This window comes from Dipteris shenzhenensis, chromosome 13, assembly GCF_047967505.1.
Source record: "Dipteris shenzhenensis isolate YYH24624 ecotype China chromosome 13, Dip_SZ_1.0, whole genome shotgun sequence".
Lineage (NCBI taxonomy): Eukaryota > Viridiplantae > Streptophyta > Polypodiopsida > Gleicheniales > Dipteridaceae > Dipteris > Dipteris shenzhenensis.
The window spans coordinates 23,462,079-23,481,820 of NC_141608.1; the positions used below are offsets into that span (position 1 = coordinate 23,462,079).

At 44.6% G+C, this 19,742-nt stretch overlaps 1 protein-coding gene across 3 annotated transcripts in view; it reads left to right on the forward strand.

Moving 5' to 3' along the window:
- EPC1 (Nucleotide-diphospho-sugar transferases superfamily protein) overlaps positions 1-19,742 on the forward strand; it is a 34,838-nt gene that overhangs the window by 6,413 nt on the left and 8,683 nt on the right. The window contains exons 3-5 of one of the 3 annotated variants that reach the window (XM_087384046.1): positions 6,959-6,994; positions 7,161-7,330; positions 13,038-13,108. In XM_087384046.1, the coding sequence (XP_087240172.1) occupies positions 6,959-6,994; positions 7,161-7,330; positions 13,038-13,108 (277 nt within the window). The remainder of the gene's footprint in view (positions 1-6,958; positions 6,995-7,160; positions 7,331-13,037; positions 13,109-19,742) is intronic. The other 2 variants (XM_087384047.1, XM_087384048.1) reach the window with 2 other exon arrangements.

The following is a 19,742-nucleotide window of genomic DNA, read 5'->3' on the forward strand; positions in this document are numbered from 1 at the left end:
ATAAATACGTGCAGTTGTATCTTTCAATACTGTGGCCTGTGATCCCATGAGGCATTTGCTATTTTTCTGCGTGTTCATGTCTGAGTGTTCAAATCACACATCTCGGTGCTGTGTGTGTGTGCAACTCCTAGCACGTAGACATATTGCTCCAGCAGTTTGTCACAGATGCTTGGCTTCAATGGAATCCTTGCTTTATCTCTTCTGGCATTGCCCTATCATTCATGACTTTCTGTTTCTACTACAACAGCGTCTCCGAGCCAGATTTCCTTTTGCTTGCTTTGGCAAGCTCTTTTCTCTATTTGGGATTTATCTGCAGAGACATGAATTTGACCTGGGTTAGATGTTGGGGACTCTGGCCTCTGTGGAAAGACAGAGATCATAGAGTCTTTGGAGATTCCACTTTCTCCAAGTTTCACTTTTTCCGGATGTCATTAAGGCAATCTCTTTATTATTGCCTCTGTCTGTCAGATAAATTCCTCTGTCTACTTGTCTTATATTGATGTTTGTAATTGCATGTTCCCTCTTTGGGACTGCTTCTTGTAATATAGAAAGACATGGATATCATTTTTAAAAAAAGTATGTGTGTGTGTGTGCGCGTGTGTGTTATATACTGGAATACTGAAAGCTGGCTACTTGGCCTTTATATGCCCGTTTTTGCTTCGTGCAATCGATCTGGGTTGCCTATGTGCAGTTTTATTTGCCTTTGATGATATTCACTAAGTAGGATATCAATTCTTTCATGTCCACTGTTATGGAGCTTTTTTGGCAATCTCATCATGGACGTAAGCTCTCAGATAACTTTCAATAGATCATTTGTGCTCGCCAAAAATGCATGGGGGATTGAATATTGTAGCACATAAGGGAAAGATGATGATTCAGTTCATGCAGGATGATCAGCCATGGGTGTTCATGCTGTCTGATTTGATTTCGCATTTATCTACGGATAAAGCACTTTTGGTCAATGGCAACCCATTCAATGGGATTTTCTGCTACGGCATATGGATGGCAGTGTCAAGGATTTCACTTTTGTTACCTGTATACTTTCTAACTGAAAAGATATACTTACCATCTTAAATGGAAAGGCAAGGATGCTTTATAGGGAAATTCTTTTTGTGCGGAGTGTTTTCATTGGTCAAAAGTGTTTCCAAATCCTTTTGCAATACAGGAGCCTGGTCGGTCGTATTTTCATTTGGTCTAAAGGAATCCCTCTGGTACTTACTGTCACAGATGATGCATGATTTTCAGCGAGTGCCTCGTCTTGAGATCATGGACTGTCTCAAAGATTGGGACCTTATTTCGGATGATCCTGCTTGTCGCTTGTTGTTGGTGGCTGATGTTACGATTGCAAGCTTGTATTAAGTTTTGCTTCCTCCTCCTTGGGTTTCGGCTCATGCAAATCATTCCTTGTATTTGACTCATACTCCAAGATGGGGGAGAAAAAGGCTAAATTACATTTGGGCTTGCAAATTCCTCTTCGGTAACCGGTTTTCATTTGGGGAGTTTTGCTGGGGTTCTCCCCTTTGGACAGATCTTGGCATGTCGTCATATTGCTGCTCTTTGTCGACAATGTCTGCCCCCACCATGGGGGACTATGCCTCATCTCTTTTGGCATTGACGGCAATTGGTCTTCGATTGTTTGCAGGCTCAGAACATTGATTATCCTGCTTACTTGTCTTATATTGAGATCTTTTGATATGTTGTAGCTCAATGTCTTGTTTTTTGGGACTGTTTTTGTGAGTAAGGCAGTATAGTTTTCGCCCAAAAAAAAGATAGTGTGTATTATGATCTCAAGGTGATGGCTTGAGCTTGGCATTAATGAGCGTTGGACCCTTTAAAATTTTGTAGGTAGTATCCCATTGTACGGGTGCCCTTAGGATAAGGACACCCCTAGGTGTGTCTATAAGGATAAGCTGTGAGTTATTCATGGGGATCCATCAAGATGGACCCCTTGGGATATCGACCTTGAGCTATGGATAGTCTGGCCAAACACTTGGACTGGTAGACTTCTGTGAGATGGGCAAGTGGTGCTTGGCTAACCTCAGGCTTGGAGGGTGATCCTTTGTACTGGATCTACGGCTGGGAATTGATCTTGCCATCTCCTCCAAGCTGGTATTCCTAATCTATGGTTGTTTTGCAGGTCTTGGTGTCAGAGTAGAATACGGGCTACACCCAAGCTTCGGCCTAGCTAACCCTTGCCTTGGGTGACAGAGTGTCACGTGCATGAATCGTATTTGACTTGTGCTTAGGCACACAGGCTAGCTCAAGTAGCCTGGGGAGGCTAGGGGCTAGGCATGTGATTCTCAGGTTGGGTTGCAAGGGAAACGGATGAGTTAGGGTTCTTGCTATTTTTAGCAGCACTGGGCTCGAGCCTATATCAGGAGCCCAGGGGTTCAGTTTTTAGTCACACAAGTCAAAGCAAGCTTGGCTCTTCCTTGTTGGTCTGGATCCTGGACCGTGTTGTGGACGAGCACCTCTTTCTAGCATAGCTTGGATTCCTGCCAGATGAGCACCTGCTTTCTAGCGTAGCCTGGATTCCCGGCACAGTCTTGAGGCCTCATGGGTACCTCCTGGTGGTATGGGACACCAAGGTGGTTGTGGCCTGGTTGACTGCAGATGTTTGTGCCAATGGCCCAGCTTGTGACACGGGGGGATGCTCGGATTTACGGGTTTTGGACCCGTGAGCGTCATGGTTGGGTGATGAGCTTGCTTGCTCTTCCCTTCTGGTTCTATGATGGGATGTTTGTGCTTGTGTGGAGGTCTGGATCTCGCAGGAGTGATCGTTGTTGTGTCAGGTCGTATCAGAGCTAGCTTCTGGAGGGCGATTTAGCTGTAGGAGAAGGCGATTTTGCTTGGCTCTTCTAGGTATGTGCAAAATTCGTTTGTAGTGTTCTGGGCTAGTGATTGCTGTATTTCGTCAACTAGATAGGGATGATTGATTATCCGTGTGTGTCCTGGGTAGAAAGGGAGGATAGTCAATTTTTATTGGAGAGGAAGGGGCCGATATGAAGGGAGATTGGCGCTGGGATTTGGATGGAGTCTAGAAGGCGGCTTTTAGGTTTGGAGGTGCGATCTGGTTGGGGGAAGTGGTTCAGAGTGGAATTTCCTGATTGGAAAGCCCAGAGGTGCTCCAGGAATTAGTCACCAACTCTGAGGGAATGGGAGATCATGAAAAGCAATCCTGCTTTAGTCAGAGTAACCCCCAAGGCAAGCATGTAAAGGAAGGCTTAGCTTTTTTCAATAGCTAAGGCACCAGTCTTAGGACAAAGCCTCAAGCTTTACCTATAAACATAGGCATGCTCTTGCTCAAGGCAACCAGCCCCAAGATCCTTTAGGCGTCTATTGAGTTGAGCTCTAGACTTGCTGCTTTTTGCCCTCCCTACCTCTCGCCACTCAGACGCCTCTTTGTAGCCATCCCTTCCCTTTGGGCAACAGCCGTATATCTGTTCGGGCTGCTCATCGTCTTGCTGGTTCAGTCGCCTACCTATTTTGGGACAGCCCACTGGCCGTTTGGACTGCCAGGCTATTCGGCCAGCTGATTGGCCTTTAGCGCAGTTGACCAGCAGTCTGCTCAGCCAAGTAGAAGTAGTTAAGGCAGCTGCCAACCAGTTCTACTAGCCGCCCTGCTATTCCAGTTGTCGACTAGCCTGTGAACTAGCCACTCCTCTCTCCAATTGAGATTTTGGCAGGTCTATTGCAGTTTACAGCCTTCTACCGGCTATTCTTCTTGCTGGATTTTAGCATGGCTGATGCAGACCATCTCCCTCGGATGGACCACCTTATGGCAAATACCAGCCAGCCTTCCCAAATGCCGGAAAGAGAAGTTGATATGGACAACTATGATCTTTATGAAGATTTAGTTACCAAAGTTCAATCAATTCCTAAATGGTTTGGAGGCGAAACTTGAGGTATTAGATTCGAATCAGGAGCAAATGGTTTAGCAGATCACTGCGATACTGCAGAGTCATCTCCAGGCTTTGACTCACATGGATGTGATGGTTGCGGTTCTTGGACCGAACATAACTCCCGCTCAGTTTTTTGGGGAATAGAAAGATCACAAGAAGTGGTGGATACTTGGTCCATGAATGGCAAGTCCACTTCAACTTCCATCCCTATTCTTAGGACAAAAGAATTCAATTAGTAGTTGGATACCTAGCAAGAAAAGCTCTTCTCTAGTGGAAGGAATTGAGGCCTTAGCCAACCACTTGGGCAGAGTTTGAGGAGACTTTCAAAGCTGAATTTCTAAAAAAGAAAGACGATTATGATATTGTGGCTAAGTTTAAAGCTCTCGATATGTCCAAGCAGAATCTGACTTTCGAGACATACCTACAAAAATTCAGGGATCTACAGACTAGGGCTACAAAGATGGATCCTATTACCCTCTTGGGTTTCTTTGTAGCTGGATTACCTGATTCATATAGGTTGTAGGTAAAGGATAACAAAAGCTTGAATGATGCTGCTAAGACATTCTTGCAAGACATGCAAGAGATATTGCAACTTGTCAAGGAGTCTATTAGAAGTGCCAAGATAGGGACATATTTTATGCTAATAGACATCATTCACCTAGAGATTTCTCCATTGGAATGATGGTATATTTGCGTATTCCCTAGAAATCCAAGAGCCTAAGTACTGGACATGTTAGAAAATTATTCCCCAAATACTGTGGTCCATCTGAAGAATTGGCCAAGTTGCAGCCTCCTAATGCAAGAATTCATCTAGTCTTTCACATCAATAGACTGAAGGGGAAGTATTGGGTGCTGAGGATTAGATCGTAACTCGTTAAGAACTTATAGAGGTGAAGATTTGGCCTTTGTACTACACGAACCAGAAAGTATTCTTGGATTTCGTGAACGTCAAGTTAGAAATAGAACGATCACTAAATACACATGGGAGGACTTTCTTCTAAACTCAGGAGTGAGCTCTTAGAGGAAGGGGAGTATGTTATGTGCATGGACTGTATTTGACATGTGCCTAGGCGCATAGGACTAGCTCAGGTAGCTTGGGGAGGCTAGGGGCTAGGCAGGCGATTCTCAGGTTGGGTTGCAAGGGCAATGGACGAGTTAGGGTTCCTGGTATTTTTAGCAGTAGTGGGCTCGAGCCTATATAAGGAGCCCATGGGTTCTGTTTTCAGTCACGCAAGGCAGAGCAAGCTTGGCTCTTCCTCAATCCAGACCGTGCTACGGACGCACATCTGCTTGTTGGAAAGGGCACCTCCCCATTTGTAAGCCCCCATATGAGGAGAGCATGGGGGGGTGAACCTAGTGTCTGAGAGAGGGCCACATGGGCAGCACTATGGCTGCCATGGGGGCAGAGATCAGAGAAAGAGAAAAGAAAGAGAGGGGGCTGTCAAACGGGCAGCACCTCACATCCCTGGCTGATCTGCAGGAGCTTAAGGTGGAGCAGAGGACAGCAGCAGGGACCCAAGAGAAGAGGCATCTCATGGCGGGGTGCTGCAGCAGCAAAGGCTCACACGTGCGGGGCAGGATTGGGGCCTGCACAAGGGCCTGTGGATGCTGGAACAGCTGCAGCAAAGGGCAGCCTAGCAGCAGCCCAAAAGGGCCTGGCCAGGGCCCTTTTATAGGGCTGGTTGGACAAGCCAACCAGGTCGGCCAGCAAGCAGACTGGTCGGCCAGGATGCTGCTGGCTGGTTGGTTTTATTGCAGCGCCTTGGGGGCCTATAAAAGGAGGGCCTTCAGGCCCTCATTCACCATCACTTGGAGCAGCATTTTAGGCAGCAGCAGGAGCAGCAGAACAGCCACTTGTGGGCCTCTATCCAGGAGAAGACAAGTGGGCTCTAGAGCTGCAGATCTAGCTCAGGTGCTGCCCACCTAGACTGGCTTCCGGACAGCAAGGTGGAAGGGATCTAGACGGAATAGATTTTCCGCTCGAGGTGGAGCACGCGAGCTCGAGTCTAGAGATAGCCGGCAGATAGGAGGAGGACCTTGTGGTAAGATCAGAGGACCACACCCTTGGTGGGACTTTGGATCTATCTCTTTTGTATTGTGTCCATAGCTTTGGACGGAAATATATTATTTTGGTGGTTTCTATATCTGGCTGGTTCATTGTCTATTGATGAGTCTGCACATCTATTTGATGCACATTAAGTTAAGAAGTTTGTGATTCCACACCCCCACACACTGTGTGAGCTCCTGGGCTATTCTATCAGTCTTCCACTGTGCGTACCCTCTGTTGGTCGATTTCCAACACTGTTTTCTAGCGTATCCCGGATTCCTGGCACAGTCTTGAGGCCTCATGGGTGCCTCTTGGTGGTATGGGACACCAGGGTGGTTGTGGACTGGTTGGATGTAGATGTCTGTGCCAACAGCCCAGCTTGTGGCTCGGGGGATGCTCGAATTCTTTGGGTTTTGGACCCGTGAGCGTCATGGTTGGGTGGTAAGCTTGCCTGCTCTTCCCTTGTGGTTCTATGATATGATGTTTGTGCTTGTGTGCAGGTCCGGATCTCTAGGAGTGATTGTGGTCGTGTCACAGAGCTTGATCTCTTTTCAAGCTGCAATAGACATTTTTCTCTATTCAATTGTCTTTACAGAATGTTTCATATCAGGCACTTATAGGAGCTGTCTTTTTATCAGGCACTTTATAGGAGTTGTCTTTAGAAACCCAGTATAGCTGCTTATGCTTGGGCATTGATGATGACATAAGTATTGCTTTGCTTGCTAAGTATGTCTTCCTTTTGTTTTTCATAAAAGTTTTTGTTTACCTCTTTTTTCTTCTCTTTCATATTCTCTTATTTTCTGTGTAGATTTTTGATCTTTAGAACAACAAAAATTCTAAATTTGTTTGATTGGACTTATTCTAGTCTTACAAAGGTATACTTTATAGGAGTTGTCTTATATAATTATCTGAGAAGGTAGTGAACTTTGTAGTGGAAGTCTGGCTCAGATTGGTTGGATAATCTAAGCTGCTTATTTTTTGTTGCCATGGTTCTGGAAATATTTCAAAGAGTGCTGCAAGTGTGTGGCAATCATTTGTTCAGCAGGTATTATGTTTATCGCAGGTGTCTCTTCAAAAGGCTTCTAAAGTTTTTCGAGAATGCTTATTTCCAATACTTTAGTTTAAACTTTGCAATGTGATATTTATATGAAGGGATATATTTCACATAGGCATTATAAAAGAGCTCTAAGATTTGTCTATTTTTAATGCAGAAACAGGGCTCCAAGCAACCGCTTTATATATACGGTGGGTGGTGGTCTGTTTGGTGGACAGGCACTTACAGCATGGTTCTTTCCAAAGCGGCTTTTTTGCATCATAAATATCTGGATCTCTACACGAATGAAATGCCTGCTTCAATCAGGGCTTTTGTCAACGATGGAAGGTATGCAGTTACTACTTTTTCATATTCAGACACTCCAAACTATCAAGATGGAAAGCCTCGTATAGCCCCACTTACAAACACTTTGAGTTAGTAAATATTAACTGATAGGACAGGTAACAGCTGCGTGAATAGGCTTAAGAGCATATAACAGATGGTTGTTAAAGAATTTGCTCGACCCTTAGAGCCCTTGCATGCTACCATCTCTGTAATAGTAAAGGGTAGGTCAAGGCGTCACTCTGATAGGCTCCCTAGTGCAGGCTATACTAAGAATGGTGGACTTGTTCCTTGATTAATATGATAAGGATCTTTTAGGAGGCCGAATATTCTCACTAACAATATTTGGTTCTGGTTCGGGTATGAGCTCTGCACTAAATAAAATCATAATTGCAATGTAAGAACCATAGATTGGGTCCCAAATATTTCTGGAGACATTAAACTCGGGGTTTTAGGAGGCCGAGCATTCTTCACTTTTGGTTCGCGTATGAGCTCTACACTAAGTAAAATCATGATTGCAATGTAAGAACCATAGATTGGGTAACAATTGTTTCTGGACACATTAAACTCTAGGTTTTTAGATTGATTGTCTGATCAACACCGAATTTCAGATTTGTTGGACCGGGCAACATATGACTGGAGTAACCATCATAATGAAATTGATGACAATGTTTGAAACACCCCCAACCAGGACAAGTCACTTTTGACCTCGGTAGTGTGTAGCCCTTTGAGCAAGAATCATATACTAATGAAATACACAGATAGAAAACCCTTAGGGCTGAGCTAGTTCAACCCACCCTCGACCATGAGGTCTAAACCATCACGAGAGCTTGCCAACATCATGGTCAGGTCATGCGTCCCATACCACATAACCCCTTCTCCTAGATATAACTCCCTAGCCAACATGTGTAACATCCACATGAGACATCCAACTCTAGGATTCATTGCCTAGCTTGGGTATCTTTAGCGGTTAGCCTTAATTTTAGGCTTCATGCGTAAAGTAGTTCTACATTTCACAAAGGCCTTTGCTTTTTCTTTAAGCCATTCTTTTTCCAGAATAGCTTAGGCGTTTCCTTTCATGGATCAGCTCTTAGTCCATTGGATCTAAACCTCACCATGCTAGCTCTAGTCCCAACTTAGGTTATTCTAAACCCCAAGCGAGACTGTGCCCTAATCACAGATCCGACCTTAGGTTAGGCCATAATTGACCCTAGACAATCAAGTCTTGGTTAGGCCCTAGTTAGTCTGTCTGATTATGGACGTAACATATCCCCCCTTTAAAGTAGATTTATGCTGCCTAAATTACCATAGGAGAACTAATCAATGATAGTTAGACTATACTCCTCATCAAAAACCACATTCCAATAGTAATATCTGTACTGTTGTATGTGTGAAGATCTTGGAATCTATACAGTTACCATTCAAGGCAAATTGAGAAGTTTCAATCTAGAATCATCTGAGTAAACTCAGAAATTGATTATGGCCCGCTTGCTTAATTCTCATCTGAGGGTTGAGTAGGCAATATTCAGCATCTTGTTGAATAACGTGATTTTGATTCTTCTCAGGATTATAACAGATTTCTATCAAACAATTTCAAGACATCCGGGTTTGACTTAGCAATATCAGCGTTGTAATCTTTCAAGGTCATGGCGTAGGCCACTCTGGAGGTAACCCATATGGGAACTCATACCTAAATTAATGAGAGCTCACAAAGATGAAGTTGGAGTGGAGGGGAGTGGAGGCTGAAGTTGGAGTGGAGTGTAGGTTGTTGTTGGAGTGAAATGGAGGCTGACGTTGGAGTGGAGAAGGTTGAAGGAGAGGGATGATGGAGTGGAGAGGGATGAAGAGGACGACGAGGTGTGGAGTGGGAAACATAGTTTTTTCCATACGTTACCATACGCATACGTCATATGAGTATGGAAGTATGATTGGAGTATGGTTCAGCCCCCAGGGCTGAAACATACGTGACCCTAATTTTACCCAAAAACATTTAGAAAAATATACATTGTACACATTACATTGACATAGAGCTACAAAACTTTCAACTTGAAACTTGAAACTTGAAACTTGTACTAATATTAAAGTCATGAATCATGATTCATGAAAGTTCAAAGAGTCTAGCCTCCAGAGACCAGAGTCATCTTGAATCTGGTTTTTGATATATAGTGTCAATGATAGATCAATACTACACCAAACATCATGATCAAAGGTAGTAGGTAGTAGAAACTTGGAAGTAGGTACTACACCAAAACATCAAAGGCAAAACCATCATATAAGAAAAGGCTGCCATAGCCGAGAAATAAAGCTGAAAATTGAAATGCATCACAATTCATAACTGATGAGGCTTGAGCCTCAAGCTGCATCCTCATCCTCATTCTCTTGCTCATCTTCATCCTCATCATCATCTACATCTGTGCCATCCCCCTCCTCCTCCTCCTCCTCCTTAAGACCATCCTTGAGGCCAACCACAACCAAAGTCGGCCAACAGTGTACGGAGTACGGATTAGAATAGTGCTAAAAATGTGTTTTCCAAGGTTTTGGCCAAGCATAAAATCGATCCCCCACCCAAAAAAAACAACCCCCCTCCCCCCCCACCCCCCCCAAAAAAAAAGTACTCGTATAGAAGGCCGTACAGAATACCGCACGTACGGATGGAGTACGAAAAAATGTCCTAACTTGGGCATTTCACATGGGAAAGGAGCTTTAGATTGTACGAACCTAACTAAAGCTCCTTTCTTGCGTGAAATGTCATTAAAGTCAAAGCCCATCCTCTTTGTTCACCCCCAACCATGGGCTCCTAGTCAAAAAAGAGAAGGTTGCAGGGTAGTTCCTAGCAAGCCCCCCTCAGACTTTATAGAGGAGACCTTGAGGGAGCTGCAAGAGTGGGGGGGTTTGGAAGATCCGGGGAGGAGGGGGGAAGAGGGGGGCTTGGGGGGGAGTGGAGCGGGGCGGGGCTAGAAGCTGAAGCTTGGGGGGGGGAGGGAGAATGGGGTTCTGAGCAAGGAGTGTTGGGAACCCAATCATGGAGGTGAGAGAAGGGGTGGAGAGTGTGGAGGGTGGGCAGGCACCCTCAAAGGAGCTCCAGGGGGAAAGCTTGCAATTGGTAGGCTCGTGGGAGGAAGTAGCTGCTTGCCAACATGGCCTCTAGCGATTGAGGGGAATTTCACAGCATTGCCCCCTATCCCTTATCTTGAGCTTGCAGAGGAGGGGGAGGGTCTGTAACCATAGGTATCTTCATGTGCTTCCTTGCTTGTTTTTTATCTTCTAACTCTTCTTTTTGCTTTGCCACATTTCCTTTTTCTGGTTTTGGAACATAATCTAGGCCATACTTGGAGGAACCTAATAAAGCAAAACTTGTGCTAATAGTGGTGGGGGAGGAGGTGGGATCATGGTGTTGCAACTTGCGGCCCTAACTCACCAAGCTGCCTTGCTCCCTGACTACCAACAAAACCTCTAGGAGGCCTTGGCCAGATCCTACAACTTTGACATTGTCATGGGGCCCTTGACTCACTACCTTGCCTTGTCCCTTGATTGCCAGTAGGCCTTTGCTAGATGGCCAAGCTTCCCATAACTTTGACACTCTCGTGGGATCCCAGTGACACCCCCTTGTTGGAGCAAGCGTCTTTGAAAAGGGTCTCCCAAGAGATGCTGGATTGTAGCATGGAGGTTGCTGTGACTACAAGTCGGAGCTTTGGCACCCCTTAATCCATGAGAAAATGAAGGAGGGAAAAGAAGTAGGGAATGGAAAGAAGGAAGGAGGGGAAGAGAAAAAAGGAAGGGAATGGAAGGTGGGTAGAAGGGACTGGAGGGGAAGGAAGGAGGGAAAGGGAAGAGAGAATGGAAGGAATGGGGAGACAAGGGAGGTATAGGAAGGAGGGAATGAAAGAAGAAAGGAGAGCTAGGATGGAGAGTGCGCGATGTCTATCATTATAGTTGGTCTCGCGCATACCGTAGAGCTTTCTTATGCTCCTAGCAAAGAAATGGGGAGGCGATGAATATGCGTAGTACATATTTGTATGATAGTATGGGATGACATTTGGCATGGCTTATAATAATACGGGACACTTGGATGACATTTGGCATGGAATCTAAACGTTGAGGAGCGGAATTGTACTTTGCAAATGGACAAGAATGTAGCCTGGACGGATTGAGGTGACTTCTTTGTGTCTTTCATTGTTGACAATCCATGGTCCCTTGTCAAGGAGGACTTGGGTGTCTAGTTGGCACTAGCCTCTTAGATTTACCTACATGAAGCTCTTAGGTGAATGTGTTTGGTGGAGACTTGAACCACCTCTATGACAAATTGAAGTGATGTGTTTTGGTCCATGTGGGCAGAACCCAAGGACTACTTACTCCTATGCTTGTGATCTTGCTCTCATCCTAGGGATGTAGGAAGCATCTATGATGTTGCTATGATCCCAATAGGTGAGATGTGTGTCTCCTCATCTACGAATCGAAAAGAGCTAGCATTTTTAATTTGTGTATTTAGACATGGGTTTCTTTTGAAACGAACAATGAAACTTCCCCCCTTACTTTTAGGAAGTGGGACTCTGAAAGATCCGACGGGTCTCAGTCTTCAGTGTTCATGGATCACACACCAAGTATAACCACTAGTTTTGTGGAATGTTAGACCTTGGTAAGAGGTGTGGCATGTTGTCTTCAAAGAATATCATGATCCATTGCGGGTAGCTCCGAATTCTTGTAGTCCTTTGCGTAGGATGAGCTGGTGGAGGTCTGCTGATTGCTAACCTCATGGATGCATCAATGTGGGCTTATGTAGTTGGACATGATCTTGTGAGAACAAGGAGATTTCTGCGATGATATGTGGCTGCTGAACCCCTTGGTCTGTTTGGTTATGTTGACAGCCTTACATTGTGCTGTCCTTTGCCTCGTCCTCATCAGCATCCTCATCCCATACTTGATAGAAAAGGTAGCTATGGCATCTGGTGCAGATACGGCATAAGCTCAACCGGCTCTCTATGCCTTCTCATCTCTACAAGGAAGAGGGCAATTGTGTATTGTTGTATGCAGGCATTGTGTGTGTGTGTGCTGCTCATGTTGAAGCACATATGTTGAAGCACATATTGGGGTGGCCCTTCCTTTGAGAGTACGCCTCTCTTATTTTTTTTCTTGGAATTGGCTACAAGGACAAGATTCCAATGATAGAAGTGGATGGTAAGTGTTTTATTTTCAGATTTTACCTTTCTCTAGGTGATAAGATACTATGTTTGTGACTTTTATTTTCTGGCCAATGGAGTTTATTGCATCCTTTTTGTTGCTCAAGTCCTTACCAAATGTTTTTTTGGATTGCAATGTTGTCATAATTTACTTCAATTTTATTTTCTTTTAAAATTTTAATCCATTATTATATGCAACTTTTTATAATTATCCAAAGATTTCATTCACACACACACACACACACACACAGAGTTAGGGAACGGCCCAGATATCTCTGATGCATAGCTAAGAGCTTTGAAAGCTCTCCTTTTACCTTCTAGCTGGTATCTGCTAGATGATTCCGGGTGTCAGAGCTGCTTTTGAATTGGCCATTTTTTGCTAAACTAGTTTTACACGGTCTATTGTGTGTGGGTGATGATTCCTACTGTCTGCTGTGAACCCTGAATCGTGTTGTCCTTTTTTCATGTTTTATCTGTTCTACATTATGATTTCTGCTTTTAAATGTATTCAGACAATTTACTTTGTTTCACTGCAGGAACTGTGAGGATATAGCGATGTCTTTTTTGGTTGCCAATGTTACAGGTGCTCCTCCCATGTGGGTGAAAGGTGCTTGCTGCCGCCCAAGCTCTAAAATGAATTGTTGGTGGTGTTTCATCTTTTGTCTCCAGGACCTCTAGTTAAAAGTGCTTGGGTAGAGAAGCTTCCCCATAAAAGTTTGTCTGGCAATGTTAATCTTGGCAACAGTGGTAGTGTGCCTTAACTATTTCGAAACTTGCAGATGAAACTGGTGTGGTAGATAGTAATGTTACTTTGTCTTAAGCGCTCAGGTTCATGATAATTGAGAATTCTATTCCGTCTTGAGAAGCAATGGAGACTCAGCATATTGCTCTATGTGTAAACCTTTTATGCATGTGTGATTTGCAATCCTCACGCACTAATGACATATGTAGGGATATCATTGCATGTCAACAAGGTCTAAACATGGCAAACCTTGTGGCTCCAAGCTTTGAAATGGGGAACTTGAAACCACAGGTGTTTTGTGTGATTGTTATGCTAGCATGGAAAAAATGAGTCAGCTTAAAGATGAAGGAAAAGCAACTTATGAGGATCCATAATGGGCGGCAGTGTGGGTAGAAGGTTGAATGGCTAGAGCCTTTGGAATCACATCCTTGTGTATTTGCATTTGAGAGACCCTCAATGTCTAGAGCAAACTGAAGAGCGCCCTTAATGGTCAACCCAAATTTACACAAAACCCTAAATGGTGTTCAACCTGGTCATTGTCCCAATTGTTAGCCGGAGGATAAATGGGTAGGACACCTGTCCTTGCACTCTTGGAATAAATGGTTCATTGACTCACCTGTAAGCCCCCAAATGACTAGAGCACAGGGCCATATTACCTGAACAGGATGGGGGGGCATGAGAGTATACCATGTGGGCATGAGGTATGCATGCCACATGGTGATATCTGGATGGAGTGTAGGATCCCGTAGGATAGTATGCAGGATGCATCTTGCAAGAGGTGTGAGAACACAATGAAAGCAATATGGTAGATCTCTATTATGATTGTGAGAGAGAAGACTCTCTTTTATAGAAAGGGGGAGAAGGTAATACCTTCCCTAGCAATCAGCCCCTACATCAGTGGGAATCAATCCCTACATCAGTGGGATTGCCTTTGTCTTACATCATCACTTAGGTCACACACTAGACACATCATAGCACTTGATGTGCCTTTACAACACACACAAACACACATGTGACTCCCCTAGATGCACACATGCACCATAGAGCGAGCCCTTGATCATACTTACCTCAACAACCCCCCCTCAAGGGATTGCCTCTTGCAGTGTCAAGGATTCATCTAGTCTCATAGTTTCTCATGCCATCTCATGGTGGTCAAGGATTAATCTATGGCTAGGATCTCATGCTAGCAAGGGTTCCCAAGGGTGTGAGTTTTAGAGAAATGGGATAGTCAAAACACATATCACATGGTCTACATCATATGGTGACCAGAGGTGATTTACATAATATATTCTTTTTGGAGTACTACTCCAGGCAGAGAACCTCAAAATTTTGACCAAGTGATGATAAACAAAAAAGACAGAGTGCCTAAAAAGCATAGTCTTCATCATGTGGAGACTCATCAAATGAAAGTAGATTGGCAGTTTCTAACTTCCTTTTTGGCTCTACAATACTTTTCATGGTGATTGTTTTTGCCACAATGTTTGCATGGATTGATCTTGAAGCAATCTTTTGAGAGGTGATTAGTCTTCCCACAATGTTTGCAAGGTGAAAACTTGCCCCTTTGAATTTTTATGGCATAGGCTGTGTCATTGCCTCTCTGGTAGGCTGTGTCATTGCCTCTCCGGAGCTCCATGTGCCTTTCTTCTTCTTAAAGAGCAGTAATAAGACCTTCAAGAGTAGGATTTGGAAGATTTTTCAGAGTGGTAACAACATGATCATAATCTTCAGGCATACTTTTGAGCAATACTGCCATTGCATCATTTGTAGTGATTGGAGAGTTGATAGAAGCAAGTTGAGTCATGAGACTCCGCATATAATTGACATGGGCAGCCAAAGGAGTGCCACTAGCCATCTTCAATTCAAAGAAAGCAATCTTAAGTGACAATTTTGAGATGTGAGAGCTAGCACAAAAAATAATGTCAAGCTTCTGCCAAGCTTCAGAAGGAGACTCTAACTCAGAAATGTGATGAATATAGTCATCTCATAAGCCAAGAGTAATGATGCTATAGGCTTTCTCCTCTCTAGCAGGATCTCTTGCCGGATGTGTCGGAGCTGAGGATTCTCCAGCATTAGAGGCTGTTGAAGAAGTAGATGAAGCAGGTTTGACAAGCTCCCAGAGGTTTTCCCTCATCAATTCAAACTTAATCTTCATCTGCCATGTGTGAAAGCCTTTACCATTGAACTTATCCATATTCAAGATGGTAGCCATGAGAGGGTCTAACCCAAAATGGGCAGTGTCTACTCTCTTACAAGGCTAGAAAGAGTTGAAGAGCTTCAAAGTACAAGCATTTAGAGTAGCAAAGGCTTGTAACCAAATTTCATACTACAAAACATAATGGAAATGATGCTTTCACTTGCATGCTTCATAGAGGTGGCTAAATGAAAGCATTCCAAGCAAATCCAGGTGTAGCAACTTAAAGCAAAGCTATAGCCATAGTTGTACTGAAGCTATTCAACACTTTAAAACATCAAAAATGCTAAAGTAGCATCTAATGTAGCATCAAACTCACAACATTGTCAAAACTGTCCAAAACAGAGACTAGAACTTGGAGGGTGCAATTCTCACAGCTCATAGCTCTATTCAAGGGGATTTTTATGCAGGAAGAAGGGCCTTATACCAGAGAAGGGCTACCAGCAAGGAGAGGCGAAATGCGGCGTCACGTCGCCATAGCTAGCAGCTTGAAAGTCGACTGGTTTTTTCGCTGTTTCTCCCTCCCTGGTGGACCATTTCCCTTCAAATCTGGACAGGAGCTAGCTCATACTGTTGTGCAAGCTTGGCTCAGAGGAATTTTGGAATGGCTGCTCTAGCAAGTCACATTGCAAGAAAAGGCGTCAGGGAGTGTGAGTGTTGGCATTTCACATATAGTCGAAATTTCACCAAAAGCTTGCAGCTGGAAGTTCGCCCATACAAGAGGAGTTTGCAGCTCAGAGGGTTTGGGCAATGGTCGTTTGTAGGCAGAGAACAGAGCTCTCAAAGATTTTGGGAAGAAGGAGGAAAATGGAGAAGATGAAGAAACTTGTAGTTTATGCTAGAGATAGCATCTAATGCTAGGCTAGGCTAGATCTAGAACCTAAAGCTCTGATACCATTTGTAGGATCCCGTAGGATAGAATAGATGCATCTTCAAGAGGTGTGAGAGCACAATGAAAGCAATATGGTAGATCTCTATTATGATTGTGAGAGAGAAGACTCTCTTTTATAGAAAAGGGGAGAAGGTAATAGCAATCAGCCCCTACATCAGTGGGAATCAATCCCTACATCAATGGGATTGCCTTTGTCTTACATCATCACTTAGGTCACACACTAGACACATCATAGCACTTGATGTGCCTTTACAACACACACAAACACACATGTGACTCCCCTAGATGCACACATGCACCATAAAGCTAGCCCTTGATCATACTTACCCCAACATGGAGCTGGCTCACTATGAGGGTTTCCATGTGGACAGCATGTGAGCAGTCAAGTGGGCATGATGTAGGCTGCCACATCGGCAGCAAAGGCTGCAGCAGAAGAGAGAAGACAGAGGAGGAGGAATGGCAGCAAGATCCACGTGGAGGAGAGCTGGCAGATCTGCTGTGCAGGCAGATAGTATAAAGCCATCAATGGAGGTGGATTTATGGGCCAGGGCTAGGGCAGATTGCAGCCCAGCAGATGGGCCAAATTTAGGCTGCGGGGCATTTATAGCACAGACCAGTGGCGGCAGTTTTACAGACCACTGTCCAGGCCTCTCATGCCGCACTTGCGGAAGCAGTCAATGACATTCCACAGAGGGAGCATATAGCTGAGCATTGTGACGCTGACTTAGGAGCAGATCATGAGGTCACTAAGGAGCATCGACGGCAGAAACTCTGCTGCAGGTGTCGAGAAGCATCTTCTTGTAAAGTTTTGGCCTATTTTGGCACTACCTACAGTGTTGTAATTTTGTTATAAATGTTGCTGACCCACGTGTGAGCCCCCCTACGAAGAAGACAAGGTGTCAGTTGACCAGGGTAGGTGGGATTATCTGGAGAAGGCTTGTGCGCAACATTTTGAACCTGTCTGGAGGAGGATCTGCATCGGCATTGGAGCAACAAGGCTGCGGACAGCAGGACTTCATGGCAGCAAGTCTATGTGGCAGCAGGACTGCAGGGCAGCAAGTAAGGCACGCGAGGGCCTATTTATAGGCTTTGTAGTAGAGAAACTCCAGCACATCCAGCAACAATGCTGAAGCCCTCAAGGGCAGCGCAGACTGTGTGAGTTGTAGAGCATTCAGCTCCCTTGAGATCTCAGCATTGAAATCAATCCTGATTGCTGCTTTTACCAAGCACCTTTGCTGGCAGTGTTTAGCTCTCTTGTGAGCAGATTTTCCCAGAGTTGTGGATGAATAAAGCTTGAGTTTTCTTTCTCTCCTCTCTGCTGTATTTTTTCTGAGTGAGGTTTCAGTTTGTAACTGCATCTGTAAGCATTTGGAAAGAGTTTTCTAGATCTATCTGCTGCGTTAGAGGTTCAAGCAATTAGGCCTCTATTTCTAACATGGTATCAGTGGCATCAGAAAAACTCTTGTTCACTTTGAAGGAAGGAGTCCAGTTAGGCTCGAAGATGACCCTGGTTCAAGAAATGTGAACCTGATTGTTTGGTTGCTACAGCAAAGTCTTCTCTCTGTTGTTTCTGCGATTTCAGAAGCTATGGCCAATCCCATGTCCATTCCAATCTTTGGGGAAATGGGGCAGCTGGATGGGTCAAACTATCCGATCTGGAAGGCTAAGATCTGGAGCCACCTTGTGGCTAGGAAGCTCTGGAAGATAACAATAGGAACAGAACTGAAGTTCAAGAACATCAAGGGATTACAGCAGATTCAGTCATTCCAAACATCCAGAATGTGGATATGTCGGTGAGGCGTCGACCATTCTAAAAGATGTGTAGGAGACGGACAATATCCTCTAGGATCCTATCTCCCCAAAATTGTTCACATTGAAATGGAGGAAGGGGATCCAGTACACAACCACCTCATGAAGATGAAGGTGGTGAAGGATCAGCTGGCAGCAGTCGGCAACAAGTGGACTCTGCTGATTCTTAGAAGTCTCAAAGGCTTTGTTACCACCGTGCTGGTAGGAGAGAGGGCTAGGTCTCTTACATTTGAGAGCTTGGCCCCTTGTTGCTATAGGAAGAAACTTGGGAGAGGCGTATGAGAACAACTATTACAAGGCATTTCTGGCAAAATGAAAAGACAAGGGCAACACTACCAAGGCAAAATGAAAAGACAAGGGCAACACTACCAAGGGAAATTTCAAAGAAGAAATGCAAGGGAAAAAGATCAGATGATGAAGACAAGAAAAAGAAGTTACTGCTTTAAACTTGGCCACTTTGCAAAAGATTGCAAGAAAAAGAAAGCAGATCAGGAAAGGGAGAGGTAGGCCAAGCCCAAGGAAGAGACCAATTCCCAAACAGCCAATGCTGCAACAATGGGGGAGATGTTCTTAGTCATTGAGCTTTGCTCTACCATTGCTGTGATTGAAAACAAACAAGGTTGGTATGCTAATAGTTGGGCATCACGACACATGTCAAATGAAAAGTTGGCTCAAAGCCATGGAGCCGGCACACCCTGTCTCAAAGGTGATTGTGGGAGACAACCGGATATGTTCTGTCAAGGGCACAGGGAGTATTCCATTCATCACAAAATTAGGAACTGAGAAGGTAATATCCAATGTACTCTACATTTCTGATCTTTGCAAGAATTTGCTTTCTGTGAGTCAGACGACTAGAAATAGGATGATGGTGGAGTTTGACGATCAGGAGATGCTAGTTAGATCAAAAGAGACCGGAGAGATCTTGGCTTTAGGAGTCGAAGATGAGGTTTGTACCATTGCATTAGGTGCGATTTCATGGCTTAGCAAGAAACAGCCAACGGTTTCCCTTTCTTCAATGGAGGTGGAGTACAGGCTGCTTGTATTGGAGCCTGCGAGACGATGTGGCTCAGGTTGATTTTGGAGGATATGGATGTCCTTTAGGAGGCTACAATGGTGATTTTGCGCGACGCCAAGAACCCTGTGTTTCATGCATGAACAAATCATATCAAGGCCCATTACCATTTTATCCGGGAGCTCATTTCTTATGAGATCATGGAGTTGATGTACTGTTCGACTTGTGACAACATCTCAGATTCACGAGTCTCTTTCCAAACACCAGCTGGAGCACCTCATTCGATGCATGGGTATTGGCCCTTAGTTGAGTCATTGAGGGGGGGGTGTTAGAAGTTTACTGACCCACTTGTGAGCCCCCATAGGAGGAGGATAAGGGGTTATTAGACTAAAGGTAGATAGGATTACCTGGAGCAGCTGCTGCACACCATTTCGGACCTGTGTGGAGGAGGATCTGCATCAACATTGGAGGAGCAAGGCTGCTTGACAGCAGGACTGCATGGCACCCGGACTGCAGGGTGATAAAGTACAGCACTGCCAGGGCTTAGTTATAGCCCTGGAAGTAGGGAAACTCCAGCAGCAGGTCACAGTTGACA